General features: G+C 49.1%; 1 protein-coding gene across 1 annotated transcript in view; it reads right to left on the bottom strand.

The window, feature by feature from the left end:
* Positions 1–2,730: 2,730 nt before the first annotated feature.
* Positions 2,731–15,803, bottom strand: part of LOC120800929 (metal transporter CNNM1-like) — a 17,491-nt gene continuing 4,418 nt past the window's right edge. The window contains exons 2-10 of the mRNA XM_040147408.1: positions 11,227–11,370; positions 10,968–11,108; positions 10,243–10,412; positions 10,029–10,119; positions 9,265–9,410; positions 6,705–6,993; positions 5,613–5,717; positions 5,122–5,226; positions 2,731–2,893 (exon numbers count right to left, since the gene is read on the bottom strand). Of these exons, the coding sequence (XP_040003342.1) occupies positions 2,814–2,893; positions 5,122–5,226; positions 5,613–5,717; positions 6,705–6,993; positions 9,265–9,410; positions 10,029–10,119; positions 10,243–10,412; positions 10,968–11,108; positions 11,227–11,370 (1,271 nt within the window). The 3' untranslated portion in view covers positions 2,731–2,813. The remainder of the gene's footprint in view (positions 2,894–5,121; positions 5,227–5,612; positions 5,718–6,704; positions 6,994–9,264; positions 9,411–10,028; positions 10,120–10,242; positions 10,413–10,967; positions 11,109–11,226; positions 11,371–15,803) is intronic.

Here is a 15,803-nt window from a genome sequence, read left to right as displayed (position 1 = left end):
AAGCAAAAGGACAGACAAGCTTGGTGTGATGATATCCCGACCCGATTTCAAGTACAGCGACTTCTTTTGCTGGCGTTGTCTCCTGCTGGAGACCAACTCTGCTGTTAGGGCTTAGTTTGCACAACAAAATGTATCCACCCAAATAATCCGTATATGCATGTTCAACTCCAAGCCACTAGGGGGCAGCAAAGAAAATACAATGTGTCCCGCAGACATACTTTTGCAGTATGTTTAAAGATGGTAAAAAAAACAAAAACAGTAAAGTCAGAGAGAGATGTCTAAAAAATGTGGTGATAAGAGTTCTGGACTAAGACAGATGAAGCTTTTGTGAAAGTTCAATAAGGAAAACCTTCTCACTTCTTCTACCGAGAATTCCTGCTTTTCCATTTCCATCCGCTTCGTCACTTTCTTTTTTTCCACTCTGTCAAATCCCTTCCAGCCATTTCTGTCGCCACCGTTCCCGGCCAGTGGTCCTCCAGCCCACGTTCCTGGAGCCAGTCAGGCTTCGGCGGCTGATCTTTAAACATCACCGTGACCTCTGACACCCTCGCTTTCAGTCCTGCAGTTGCGCAAGACCTCCACCTGCCCAACGCCACCTTGTCCCGCGGGTTGACCCCCAGGCGTTTCGAGTGAAAAGCTTCGCCATAGCCTCCAGGGGGACTCTACCTGTCCCCTTTCCTTATTGGCCTAATGCCTGTGAAGATGCTTCCCAGCGACGGGGTCCGAGCCTCACAATCCTTCTGCGCTGTTGACCTCCATAAACATTCTTATACACCTTCTACTGATCTGTCCTCGATGAAGTGCGTATCAAGCTTTGGGGAGTTCAGAAATCATCGGAGACACTGCGGAGGGAAGGCCCACACTTGGGACAACAGTTGAGCCATGCGGAAGTATGTATATCCCATTCAAATACTTAGAAAGGTGCTGAGTTCATAAACCCAATAATATATATGATGAATTGTTTCTATAGGTGTCCTATAGGGGAGGGGAGATCACATCCCTGCAGTCAGAAGCTCAGTTTGATTTCACCTCCAATATGGAAAAAAAAATCCAGAAAGAACGAGATTCATGTATAATCGAAATGGATCTAATAGAAAAAAGGGCTCAGCTCAGGTGATGATTATTTAAAGAGGTTCAGTGATCACAAGTCGTATGATGAATAAAAATGAGAGGCTGACGCCAGATTCCCACAGCGTACGCAGACGGGGAGCTCCAACCTGCCTTTTATCCACACCAGAGCCGCCGTCTGATGTTCTCCTCAGGTCCACACGGAAAAAAAAGAAACAAGAGAAAATGGAATCTGAATGAAGTATAAAATGCGATTCAAATCCCGTATCTTAAAAAGAACAAGGCTCTGATAATGAAAGAAGAAGGAAGGGGAGCCAGCGGGAGGACGTTTCTGGAAAAACGGTTTCATTTTGCGTATGAAAAGCGCTTAAAACGCATCGAAGATCTGCTGGTCTAAACAACGTGCAGAGATGGTCAGAGACACCTCTGGTCACCTAAAGAGGTCAAAGGATAGTTCGACCTTTTGAGAAATACATTTATTTGCTTTTTTTTTGTTCTGTTTTCGTTTTGCCATGAGGTAGGTAAGAGGATCATCACTGCTCTTGTGTTAGCCAGGCTTAGCATAAAGAATTCATCCAAAATTCAAAAATACAAATGTAAAACAGGACACCAAAAAACAAAAACACACACATAGCAACAAAATGCCTTTACCTCCGAGCGTACTTTTTAAAACATGGAGTTAATGTGGCTCAGTGGGTGTTGGTGAACAGTTTTTTTTTTTAACTCAAATCCAGCAAGGAAAAATGCATAAACGTGAGAGACAGACAGCTCTGATCAGGAGCTGCCATGATTCACTAAATCGTGTAGACGAATGACGTTACACCCACGTGCGGCCGCTGAACCTCTCATTCCAAAACCACGGGCATCGATCTGCTGCTGCAGCAGCCTGCGCCACACAAGCATTGGGGAGAACCTGACGCTGAGCCACACGGTCCGGCTCGCAGTCGGCCTTCCACTTCGTTGGACGGGGTTGAGGTCGGGGCTCTGTGCGGGCCAGTTGACGTTCTTTTGCACCAAACTGGTTAAAACCGTTTCTCCCGGCCATGGCTTTGTGGGCCTTGTGACTTTTATGAGGATCTTACTGGGATCCCTACTCGGGAATCAAAAGTACTATTTTAACTCATTTTGGAGCCTTGGAACTCTGAAGAAGTTGCGTTGCTCTCCAGCTACGCCGGGCAACCGCTGTACGCAGACGTGGGCACTGTCACGTTGAAACGGGAAAGGATGCTGCCAAAACTATTGCCACCAAGGTGGAAGCACAGTCTTGTCTAAAACATCATGCTAAAATGTCATCTTAATGTTTCATGTCAAGACTTCCCTTCATGCACCCCCCCAAAAAAAAAGCCCAAACATGGGTGTCCATTGTGTACTTGGAAAAAAAAAAAAAGTGAGGAGGGTATATAATCTGTAAAAACTCTACAAATCTCTTACATTCACAGTCATTCCTTTATTTACAAGCATCAGCGTGAAAACCCCGTGAAGATGAGAGGCTACAGTTCGATGCGTATTGCCAAAGCTCCACCCCCCGTGTGCTGTGATAAAATGGTGTCTCGCGCCCACGTCTTCCCGGTGATGGGTCCACTTTATAATCTCCTGCAGCTTTTGGGGGGTTGGGGGTGGGGGGGGGGGGTGTTTTCTCAGATAAAACTCTGATAGCTGTAGTTCGCCGACCACGTCGTCTTTACAAACAACTCAAGGAACCACCGGACGATGGGAGCGTTGGGGTCCGTCTCACACGCACTCTGCTAGGTTTCAACCAGCGGCTGCTCTGAAATGTCCTCTGGTGTTTTCTCCCCCTCGCGAGATTTTTTCCTCTTCTTGTGGCCTGAGGAGACAAGACATGGTACCAGTTTTGGAAAGAAAATTCAAAAGACTACGGATCGTGCTAGCTCTGCGCTCAGCACGTCCATCGTGGACTTGGGGAAACGCGGGCTAGTCCGGTTAGCCCGGCACGCCGCACTGGAAGCACACCCCTTGCGTATTTTAATGTGATCATTGGCCCAACCCGGGTTCCACGAACAGTTTTTCTTTTTTTTTTTTCATAGAAAGAAAAGCCGCAGAGCTTGTATCAACTGCTCTGGTTTTGCCGTGGGTTTCCTACCACACATCATATATTTCACTTCACTGCTGACCATTTTCCAATGTATACCATGCTGGATTTTAATTTTCTGAAAGAGCTCTTCCTGCCTTCCAATATACAGAAGCTTTAAACAGCTTTTTAAAGTAGGACAGGTTATGTGGTCGTTAGGGATCCGGTGCTTGTCATTTTATGGTATTTTATTGTATCATTGTCGGTAAATCGTTGTGCTTTATGTATTTTAAAGGCCCATCTAGGGACGGACGTTGCAAACTAGTTTAGGCTATAAATGCTGTGGTATTTATGGCATTCTTGGTTTATGCAATATACTTTACACTTTACAAATAAACATTAATAAACATATATATAAACAAATACACATTAAGTAAATAAACTTCACATTACACACCTATGACATTATTAGTATAGACATGATGTCCACTCATCTCAAGTACTCTGATTGTTATATTATTATATTATTGGGGGAATTCGACATGTTCCCATCACTTTTTAAAATTCCTTTTTTAATAAATTTTTTTTTTTTTACTTTTTTTTACGTTTCAGATCGATTCTCTCCATAAAATCTCTCCTAAACAGGCGCCACCTGAATCTCTGGCTGCCACGGCCCAGAGGGAGAGACGACGGGGGAGGTGATGAAAATGTCGATGTGCTCAGCCGGCCAGGTCCTCCGACCCGAATGACCGTAGTCACATCGTAATTATTACGCTAACCAATAAAACCCAACCATGGGTTGTAAGAAGCTGCTTGCTCAGACGACGTATTTTTTTTTCCATTTTTTACAGGACAAGTCTTCGCTTCACCTGAGTTGCTTTCAGGTATCAACACAAGCTCAAGGCCCGGAGCTCTACGAGCAGGCGGGCAGCGAATTTGCAGGGTTTCCCCTCATGCACTGAACTGTGCGTAGCCCCGAGAAAGACTGCAGGCACTGCTCGGGTCAGAAGAAAAGCACTGCCACCTCTTTGCCCCCCAAAAACGATCCTGTAATCTGCGCTTTTAGATACGGTTAATATTCCCCTTAAAAGACGGAAGAACTGAAGCTCCCATTCAAAGACAAGGCAGTGTAACGGTGCTACTTACCATGAAGGTGCCAATACGACATCATTGATCATAAAGTATCAGGTATCTATCAGAGAGGTCAATCAAAGTTAGTGCACTAGAGATGCAGTGAATTATATAGCAGGCTGATGTAAATGTATATAAATGAAGAAAATAACATTCAGTTTGTTTGGTTTTTGTTTGCTGGTTGAAGAACCCCTTACTCCATTGTTGGGTTTCACCAGCGGGGAGGGGGGGGCCCACTGGTGAAACCCAACATACACCCTCTGTAAGGTGTCTTTCATTCCATACGGAAAGGAACAGCAATCAATGGCCGCCCGGCGAGTTGGAAACACATTCAAAGTTTACTAAAATATCGTTGTCCGTGTAAAGTTTGATCTCTGGATTTAGTGAGGCTCGTGGGCTTTGCTTTGCAAATTGCTCAGCTGTAATAACACAGCTACAGAGTTGAAAAAAAAAAAAACAACAACCCTGGAATGGTCCTTTAAGAAACGACGTGAGAATACAAAGTAGGCAAGTCCAAAACACTGATGTAAGACTAAAGAGGAGGCAGGTTCTGGAGGGGAAGCTGTGATTGTGAGAGTGTGAGAGAGAGTGTGTATGCGGCCGAGTTTGCATGTGAATCAAGGCCCAGAGAAAGAGGGAGAGAGAGGGAGGGAGAGAGAGAGAGAGAGAGAAAGAGATGGAGAGAGAGGGAGGGAGGGAGGGAGAGGGGGAGGGGGAGAGAGTATAGAAAAGGTTGGTGAATAAGTGGTTTGTGTGTCTGCGTGTGTGTTTGTCTGCGTGTGCGTGTGTTTGTGTGTGTGTGTGTGTGTGTGTGTGTGTGTGTGTGTGTTTGTGTGTGTGTTTGTGTGTGTGCGTGTGTGTGTGTGTCTCTGCGTGTCTCTGCTGGTACTGACTGAGTTTCAGCAGGAGTTTCTTGCCCAGCGTGTCCTCCGAGCCGCTCAGCGAGAGGCTGCTGATGAAAGGAGACGTGTCCGTTTCCATGGGAACAGAGGCCATGTCTGAGGGAAGGAGGGAGAGAGAGAGAGAGACCTAGTCATGACCTTGTCAATGATGAACAGCTTCGGTCTCTGTTGGGGGACAGATTGAAATCCCGCATGCGTCTCGCCGAGCGACTTTCGGGAACTTGCCGCTCGGGGAAAGATTTCAACGCTAAACTCGGGTGCCCTTATGCGGGAAGTGATGCTGTTAGAGGCGCCGCCTCGGTCTGCTCGCACCTGGCGAGTGTCCCTGCTCCTGCTAAGGGGGCCCCTCGTCTTCCTCCTGCCCCCCCCCAGGGGCAGAAAGGGACGCGTTAGCATGTATCACTCATAGCATGCAGTGAAGAAGCTTAGCCGCCAGGTTTCGGGATCTCGTGCCGACATGGAAAGGGAGCCGGACGTCGTACCAGCGTGTGCCTCGGCCTCCGATCCGTCCTCTGTGATGTAGGGGATCTCGTCCATCCGGAGAAACACCGCGTCGCTGGGACTCCTCTGGCCGTCGGACTTGCTCCCTAAAGCACACACAAACGCACATGTGAGGCCTTTTTATTCCCGACACGCACAACTCCAATCCCCCGTTTTAACCCCCCCCCACCACGGATCACGAAATCACCAAAACTATTTCCCAAATGAAGTCCACGGGACGTCTTGGTAAAACAACTCTTCCTCTGCCCGATGTGCGGCTTCTCATTCGCGGATTCGAGACTGACCCTGTCACCGAGCTAAAAAAAAAAAAAAAAAGTGAACTTCATGACAAAAAGAAGGGGGACGTGAATAAGCAAACGAAGTAAAGACAATGATGGAAAAACAAGAATCCATGCTTATCCACAGATACAGCACATTACAATGGGTGATATACTGATGCGTATGTCCTATAAGAAGACTCCTTCATCCGGCTCAACGCGCGGAGAGGGTCCATCCGTTCACTCCCTTTTATTTTTTGCCCGTGAACTTGTCATGTTTTCGGCTCGGCTTGTACCTGTTTCGGTCTTTCCTTGCACCGCCTGACCGTAATTGTTTGTCTTTCTTTGGTTTGTTTTGGTTTTTAATAACTAGCAAACAATAAAAAACCCCAGAACCGAATCAATGCGCACAGCGTACGCAACACACGCAGGGTTGGTGCCCAGTTGGCGCAGCGCGTTGTGGGACGTAATGAAACTCTAGCGGTGCATGAATATTTCAACACATTTTAATCCCGTCGCCTTTTCCCCTCCCAGGGAAATGCGGCCGCAAACGTCCGCCGCTGCGACGCGGCTGGCACCGTCGCGAGCCCCCGCGTAAATGCGCTGTAGTGTGTTCGAACTCATTTGGGAAAATACTTGTGGGGAAACCTCTCGTTCCTATTGCAGTGAAGTGTGTGTGTGTGTGTGTGTGTGTGTGTGTGTGTGTGTGTGTGTGTGTGGGCGGAACAGTGCATATGACACAGCAGGTTTTACCCTGAGGTGCATTTTGGAAACTGCCCCGTCAGCACCCACCCAGGACGCCGGCCGGATACTCACGGACGATGCGGTTCTTCTCGTTCAGCAGGGAGGTGCTGTGCGGCACGCTGGACTGCTGCCCGTGGGCTCTTGCCGAGCCGGGCCGGCCGGGCTCCCTGGGCGGAGGCATGAGGGTGGCTGTGGTGGCGGCGGCGGCGGCGGCGGTGGTGTGCCCCGGGGGCATCAGCGTGGCGGCGGGCTCCGGGGTCGGGGCGCTGCCCTCTGCCAGACGAGCGTCGGCATCGGGCGTCTGAGGTGAGCTGTCCATCCTGGTGGCTGTTAGGGCATTCTGGTAGTGGCTCCGGGTGATCTGACACACACACACAGGAGCATTATGGGTAACTACTAACACCCCGTCACCCTTTATAACACACTGCGATTTCATTGTGTCAATCAGGTGCAGATTAAAAACCTGGTTCCCGCTGGCGGAAGAAGGCGAGACTACGGGAGCAAGTGAAAGGAGAGAGAAATGATATCGCAGGTACTTTCGCAAATACTAGTTACCCACTGGGTACAGCACCAGAAACAACACGTACATTAGGGAAAATTCAAATAATTAAACGCTTATCCCCGGGTTCCTCGTTCAACATGATGATTAGCCACGATTGATGCACCTAAATCTATACGTTACATCATTACGTGACCTTATCGTGTCGGGATACGTGACCCTATCATTGCGCCCTCGTCTCCCGTGGGCTCGTTTTCTCCCGGGGGACCTACATTTGAGAGCCAGCGGGGACCGGTAAACCATGTAGCCGCCCCCCTGATTCACACGCTGTAAGTTGCGGGCTGTATCAGCAGGTGTTACCCGACTTGAGTGAGTTTATAGGAAGCCTGGTTAGAGGAAACGCCACCGTCACTGTCAGTGAATCTGACTGGTGGCGGATGGTTGTTCCGAACTTTTGTTTCAATCTCGACTGAAAAATCACAAGAGAACAGACCACGGGTACCAGGATACTGGAATGGTACTGGGATACTGGAATGCTGGAATGGTACCGGAATACTGGAATGTTACTGGGATACTGGAATGGTATTGGGATACTGAAATTGTACCGGGATACTGGAATGGTACCGGAATGCTGGAATGGTACCGGAATGCTGGAATGCTGGAATGGTACCGGAATACTGGGATGGTACTGGGATACTGGAATGGTACTGGAATGCTGGAATGGTACCAGAATGCTGGAATGGTACCGGAATACTGGAATGCTGGAATGGTACCGGAATACTGGAATGTTACTGGGATACTGGAATGGTACCGGGATACTGAAATGGTACCGGAATGCTGGAATGGTACCGGAATGCTGGAATACTGGCATGGTACTGGAATGCTGGAATGGTACCGGAATGCTGGAATGGTACCGGAATACTGGAATGCTAGAATGGTACCGGAATACTGGAATGTTACTGGGATACTGGAATGGTACCGGAATACTGAAATTGTACCGGGATACTGGAATGGTACCGGAATGCTGGAATGGTACCGGAATGGTACCGGAATACTGGAATGGTACCGGAATACTGGAATGGCACCGGACAAAAAAAAATGTTTTTCACCAAATATCAGTGACATTTACATATTGGTGTTTTTTTTTTGTTTTGTTTTTTTTTTCCTTTTCCATGTGAAAACGAAAAAGATGCAGTAACAACATCCAGGTCACGCAGCCATGTTTATGGTATTGAGCTTTACTTTTGCTTTGCCTCCAGTGGGCAAAAATGAAGGGAGGATGATAATGGGAACTCCGTGGTATCTTGGCAACCACTGAGCGGTTTGCAAAGAAAACGCAAAGTAGACATTCATGGTCCCGGGAGGATGATTCCTCCCGACCTTCATCAAATTTCAGTTTGACTTCTGAAGAACACCGTGTTCCCGGACTGTCATCTCAAAAACTAATTTTGGGGAAATTTGCTGTGGATATTCAGGGTCACCGATAAATGATTGGTGACATTTTTGGTTCCACCTTCTGACGAGGAACCATTTATAAAGAATTTATTCAAAAGCCGCTGCATACCTTTACCCCCTTTTTTTCTTTTATCACATGGCTGCCTGTTTCTTTTCAGCAATAGTCTATAAAATGCTGGCAAATGGTTGATAAGTACCTTAAGGGTCTGTGCCGCCTAATGAGCTCTCAGAGCTTCAGTTGTAAGAGGTAATTAAACCTTCCTGCGGTGCAGAGTGATGAGCATTGTGGCCTCCAGGGAACAGCCAGCGGGACTTTTGGACTTTTCCCCTCTCTCACGGTCTGACCCCCCTCAGAGTTTGCGGGGGACAGAACGGTCCCGTTTCTCAATTTCAAGTTTACATCTACAGCATTCGCACCCTACAATGAACTCCTGAGGAAATCTCCAAATAAACTTAGGAAAGAAAATGAAAAACAAACAAACAAACAAAAAAAGTCTCATCTGTCCTGACCTTGGTATTTTCTCAGTTATGTTTAACTCCTTACAAATCTAATACTGGGACTTATTGTCTCCGCAGAGCACCGTGAAGGCGAAAACCAGCTGAGCAGCAGGTGAAAACCGAAGGGGGCGGAAGTGTTCCCTGGCTGGAGGGGGAGGTCGTGTGACGCCGGGGTGTTACCTTGATGATCTGAAGGTGCGTGAGCTGCCTGACAGAGTAATCTGGCAGGTAGACGTTCCCGCCTCCGTTCAGCTGCCCCGCGCTGCCTCCGTGCACCATGGACTCAGACCGGTCCAAGCCACTGCTTCGAGAGGGGGATCTGTGGACTGCAGAGGGGGGGGGGGCTGTTAATAGTTGATCAGGCGCGCACGTTCACAAGGACAGACCAGAACCGGCTCTGCTGATTGAACCACGAGCGAGCCCCGGGGGTCTTTCCGTGCGTGACTGGCTCAGCCGCTGTCGCTCAAAGCTCCCATTCATTTGAGGCACTTTCCCTCGAATGAACGCTCCATGCAGCTGTCTGGCAGGGAAAAGGCCCGGAAGTGTTCACATATTTTCATGCCTGTGAGTGAGGGGATTTTGTGTGGCCGCGTAAACACACACACACACACACACACACACACACACGCGGCACACAGGCTTTCACTCACAAGCAGAAACATGCTCCAACAAACTGCAGGTTCTTTCAGCCCGTTGTTTTTCCGAACTCCTGCATTTTTCATTTCAAATGATCGAAACACGCCTCTTGCACATCTACGCGTGAAATCAACCTAGAACAAAATCACTTAGTTAATGGCGAAGTCGATCCGGGTCTGGGCTCAAGGGCGCTAATTTGTACACGCGCTGCAAGCCTTCGTGGCATCACGTGCATGGAGGGGCTAGATTACTTTTTTTTTTAAATCCGCAGTCGGGCATGAGGATGCAGGTGCGCGGTTTACTTGTACCTGTCGGCATGATGGCGGGTACCCCGAAGTAAGAGAAGGCTCCATTCTCAAACTTGAGCGCCTCCTTACCGAACTCCACCTCGACGCGACCCTGAGGAGAGAAAACCAGTAGGGACACTGAAACACCACATGTGCGGACCAGCCTCCGCCTGGGACCAAGACGACGCCGGGGTCACGGCGAATTGCTGCTCCGCTAAAGGTTAAAAGCAGATACCTGCAGCACCAGGACGAAGTAGTCCACCGGTTTGTTGCGTTGGAACAGGAAGTGCTGCTGCGCCCGCTTGTTCTTCTCGTCAAACTTCAGCTCCTGGACCACGCTGGGGTGTTTGATCAGCCTCAGCAAGATCTTCTCCGAGACGTGAGCTGGTTTGAAGGGCTCCACCTCTGAGGGGGGGGGGAGAGGCGAGCGTGAGACGGCGAGGGGAAGTGTTCGGGAGGAGTTTCTCTCCCGATCCGCTTTCAACATTTTCTCACGCACAAAGAATTTGGGGAGAGATCAGGGGCTGGAAGAAGGTCGCCACCACCCTGGACTCCGGTTGCTCATGTGGACAGTGCAGATGAGCAGGACGCCGCTCGGCCCTCTCCTTGAACTGTGCCACAAAAGAGCAACTTTTCTACTTGGAGGCCGTTGGAGAGTAACAAATGTTGAGTTAGTATTCGGGTCAGTTTACGCTCTTTCTGCTCGGGACCTTTTCGGTTCCTCTTTCTACACCTTCTCGTGTGGACCGGCAGTCTACATTCATTGTCTCGACCCGGCCCTCTAGCGATAAACCTAAACAAAACCCAATCCTGAACGTAGAGGGTTCTGTAGGAAAGTGAGCTGCGGGGATGGAATTTTAAACTAAACCCTAGACCCTGACTTCGGGTCTAAGGGGACCGGAGGAAATGCCCTCAGTGCGGGCGACCTTCTCCCTCTCTCCTTCCCCGTGAGGGCGTTACCTGTGGACAGGAAGCGGTGCGTCGCCAGGAGAAGCTGGGGAGAGATCTTCACCTCCATCTCGTTCTCCGACAGTTTGAAGATGGAGAAGTCCTGCTGCTTCCGCTCGTGGTGAGATACGCGGCGCTTTGTACGGTTATCGGCTGACAGGACGGGCGCACACCGACACACACAGAACGAGGGGGTTCAAATCACAGGCCCAAGCAACTTGACAACCATGTAGGAGCGTGCGTGTGCGTGTGTGCGTGTGCGCGTACGTACTGTAGAGGTCAGTCTCGTCCAGGATCTCCGACTTGATGATTTCCTCGATCACGTCCTCCAGGGTGACGATACCCATCACCTCGTAGAAGGGGTCTCCTTCGCCCTCGTTGTTCACCCGCTGCACGATGGCCAGGTGGGACTTGCCTGGGTGCAAAAGGTGAAAAAAAAGGGGGCCTCCAATCAGTGGCACTTTTAAAAACCAGAATGCATTGTGGGGGGAAAAAAAATAACAGCTTTACAGAGCAAAACACCTGGATAAGTAGCGGTGAAAGAATCCATCAGTCACGTTGGGAGAAAAGGTGGATTGTAAAAACTGAAAATGAATAAATAAAATTCAAAAACCTACAATAAGCATTCAGATAAAATAATGGCTCTGACTTTGATTTTCATTTTAGGTGCCTTGAACGTTATGTGTCGAGATTCTACATATTGTTTGTCCACGTAGCAGGAGATCAGGCAGATGTGTTGGCCTCTCCAGCCGGTCCAGGATCCGAACCAGCAGTCCGCCAGTGACAGGCTCACAGGCCCGCAGTGCAGCGGGCCTTCAGCAGCCAGGTGAAGTCCATCACTGAATACACTCGGGCGACGTGCCCGGAGTCCGGACGTCTTCTCCTGGACGATGGGTGCTTGTTTTCGGAAGTAAAGTCTTGGGTTGGCTCCAAAGATTTAACGGAATAACTAATCATCTCCGCGAAACCCGTTCAGGGGCAGCAACAGAACAGAGCGGTCATTAGACAGACTGGCACGGATTTAAACGGGATTAAGGTCTGGACGAATTCAGCGGGTCGTGGGCGCATATCCGTGCGTGTTTGTCCTGCGGCCCCCACGCGTTTTACCGGCCCACCAAGGGGGGCGCAGCACTGCGGGCAGCAGCAGCAGCACCAGCATCAGCAGCAGCAGCATCAGCAGCAGCAGTTGTACGTGGCGCCAGTCACCCAGCCCCCCCGCGTTGCGTGATTCCCAACTTCACAGTCAGAGGGTGTGTGCGCGCGCACAAATATCGACGCGCATGTACTGTACGCACTGACAGAAAACACAGGGGGGATCCTGGGTGGTGGTTCTGACTCCTCCACAGCAGCCTGGCTCCGAGTCAGCTTCCTTCTCTCTCCGCTTCCACACTCTCTGCCTGCCAAAATACTAGCACGCACACACACACACACACACACACCCACACACCGCAGCCTGGCTCCGAGTCAGCTTCCTTCTCTCTCCGCTTCCACACTCTCTGCCTGCCAAAATACTAGCACGCACACACACACACACACACACACACACACATGCACACGATTCTGGCAGAGTCTCATTCAGCTAAGTGGGTCAGAAGAGACCAGGGGAGGGGGACGGGGGACGGTCTCTCCCTCTCTCAGTATCCTCTGTTTTACACTGTGTGGACGGTTCACTGGCTGAATATCGTGCATGTGCGGAATTTAACATTTAAACCCGACACACCAGTGTTGACAGCTGCAGCGTTGCCTTTATCCTCGCTTATCTCGTCTGCGTGTGTGTGCGTGTGCCTGTGTGTGTGTGTGTGTGTGTGCACAGACAGTGTGTATATGTGCGCAGGCGTACGAAGACGTACAGTACATACAGTACGTACGCGCCCATGTGTGTATGCATGTATATACTGTATTGTGTGTATTCATATTTGTTACATCACCTTTTATTATTTTACTATTATATTTGTTATTGAGCTTTAATAGTTATTTTTAATGGTTATTTTATTTGCAAGGACCCAGTTGAAACTGCTATGTTTATCACTGTTGTTGTTGTTATTATTATTATTATTATCATTATTAGGACCAATGAATGGGGCTAAAGGAGCTCAAAAACAGGCTCGATGGCGCCCGGTTGGTGGCGTCGACTCCTCCACAGCAGCCTGGCTCCGAGTCAGCATCCTTCTCTCTACACTTCTACACTCTCTGCCTGCCAAAATACTAGCACACACACACACACACACACACACACACACACACACACACACACACACACACACACACACACACAAATGCACACGATTCTGGCAGAGTCTCATTCATATTATTGAATGTTATATTATCATTATTAGGACCAATGAATGGGGCTAAAGGGGCTCAAAAACTGGCTCGATGGCGCCCCCCCTAAAAAATTTCAACAGAGTAGTTCCGGCAGCACGTTTCACGTGTACGTCATTCCGTACCATCCCAAGACCTACGACAAAAGCCTCGCGGAGCCACACCCTCGACCCAACAGGGAGTCAGCCATTTTGAATCTACCCTGCAGCTGTGGCCCAGTTTTTTTTTTTTGCCGTTTCACAGGCGTCGTGCTTCAACGAACTCCTCCCGGGGAACTGATCAGGTGGACCTCAGATTTGGTCAGTGGGATGTAGAGACTTCGCTTCTTCTTCGCAGCCTGAAGATGTCTACATGCCAATGTTCGGTTACACTCGCAGCGCCGCCTACTGGCAACAGGAGATGACAGGTGTCTGTACTTCGATGTAGTGCTCCTAGCGAGTTGACCAGATCCACCTCAAATGTGGATGTGGAAAGCCCTCAGACCTTGATGAGGCTCTACCGCGAAGGCCGCGAGTTTTCATCGAACGGCGTTCTCGTGGTGGCGCGGCAAATTTCCGCCGTGAAACAGGAAGTTGTTAAAGGCTTTAGGTCTTGTTTAATTTATGTCAATTTAATTGTTAATTGTTTTGAAAAGTGCTATATAGATAAAATTTATTATTATTGTTATCATTATTACTTCACAGAGAAAAACACGGACAACCTGTGCCCCACTTTTGTAGCACGTTTCCCTGTTTTCTCAGTTTGACGTATTTTGGATCTCTGGAAACCTTGGGATCCTGACCCCAACTTAAAATAGAGTTCAGTTCATTTCATCACTAAATGGCCAGTAAAGTACAGTACGTGTGAAATGTGACGTGCTGCTACGTTAAGAGATAACTGCTAAATGTAAAGGGAATATCGGGAATCACATTAAAACATTTATTAAAATAATGTATGAAGCTTTGCAGGAGCCTATTTAGAAAGGCTACTTTACACAGTATTCCCTCTAACTAATGCGTCCTTTGTTCCTCTCCATTCGTACGGAACCGAACCACGGCTTCCAGAGGACAAGAGCCGTGAATGTTTGGGCTTCAGAAGAGTGGTAGGCTGCCCTCAGTAAATTCACCCTATCAAGTGTCGCTGCAGATTCAGGAGGTCGGTGAACAGCAATCGAAACTAAACAAATCGCCAGAGAGCAATGGATTTCGCGGCCGACTCGTCTCGTACAGGCGGCCGTGACGATTACCCGGGAGGAAAGGACGCCATTTTTCTTCAGGCAATATGCGAGGAGTCTGTCCTCAGAGAAGCGCACGAGATAGTAAAGGATCCATCCCACATCCCCTGCACTCACCCGCACTGGATATGAGCGTCTTCCTGCGGGCCGACGGGTCTGAGTTCCAACATGCAGACGGAATGGTTAGAAGAACTCATTAGTCCCATCAGCCACAGGGATTTGGAAACAGTTCAGTATTGTAGTTGTTGGTTTTATGTCGGACGTGCGGGAAAACGCGAAATATCATTTTATTGTTTTTGTAAGTTGTATTGGTTCCATCGATTTCATTGATCTCGCCGAGTGTGTGAGTTCAAGTTATGGATGATTGTGAGGGACGTTTGGAGATAAATGTGACGCAGCGACGCTGAGCCCAGGGCAGCTGCCCCTTCAACAATCGCAGTAAAGCATATCTTATCCTGAAAAGGACGTCAGGCTACTACGGGTGCTATGGACCAGGAAGGAGTCTCCCTCCTAGATTCTAAACTGACGGCGGCCTGCTCGCTCACTGAACACGCTTTAGCGTACTGCCCGTACCATCACTGACACTCTATTCCACCGCTTGTGTTTGCAGGGCAAGGGCTGATCGGCGGAAATGCGTAGAACGTAACGTGAACGCGGGGAGCAGATGGCGGGGAGACAAACCGTGGAAGCGAGGAACGCTGACTATTTTATAGTCTGTCTCCTGGGACGCCGTACAGCGACGGGGACGGAGAGGGAGGACGTGAAGCCTAGTGGGGTGCGTATTTTGCAGCACGGGGGCAGTGCTGTATCACATAAATCAATTCCTGTTAATGGAGGAATCGATTGAATAAAGTGTATCGAATCAGGATTCATCCCTTTTTATGTCTCGTGTGTATTATGTAGGTTAGTTATGTGAGCTACAGAAAGTCTGGGGTCTCACCACTGATTTTCAGTGAGACTAAAGTCACGCTGAGACCTTCATTATCTTCATTTCTGAACCCAATGCTGTTCTTGTTGTGTGTTTTGCTTCACTTGTTATGTTGCTGCTTTACTGGCAGGGGGACGCAGACCTTGGTCCAAGATTCGTGCGCAACGTCCATCGTTCGGCCTCCCATCTGTCCCAGCCCGACCCTCCTGGCACTGAAGCGGTTCCCCGCACCGGGACGCCACGGCTGCTGTTGCTAACAGCGGGGAAGGTGTTATTTGGCCGATTTTACTGGTGCCAGACGCTCTGCTTAGCATTCAGGCCAAAGAATCCCTCTGTAGTCCCACCAAACCAGCAGACTCTCTGCTAGGTCTCTGCAGTGTCTTTA

The sequence above is a fragment of the Xiphias gladius genome, chromosome 15 (genome assembly GCF_016859285.1).
Source record: "Xiphias gladius isolate SHS-SW01 ecotype Sanya breed wild chromosome 15, ASM1685928v1, whole genome shotgun sequence".
Lineage (NCBI taxonomy): Eukaryota > Metazoa > Chordata > Actinopteri > Istiophoriformes > Xiphiidae > Xiphias > Xiphias gladius.
Note: the sequence above shows the minus strand (reverse complement) of the source record. Positions and strands in the feature narration are given on the sequence as shown.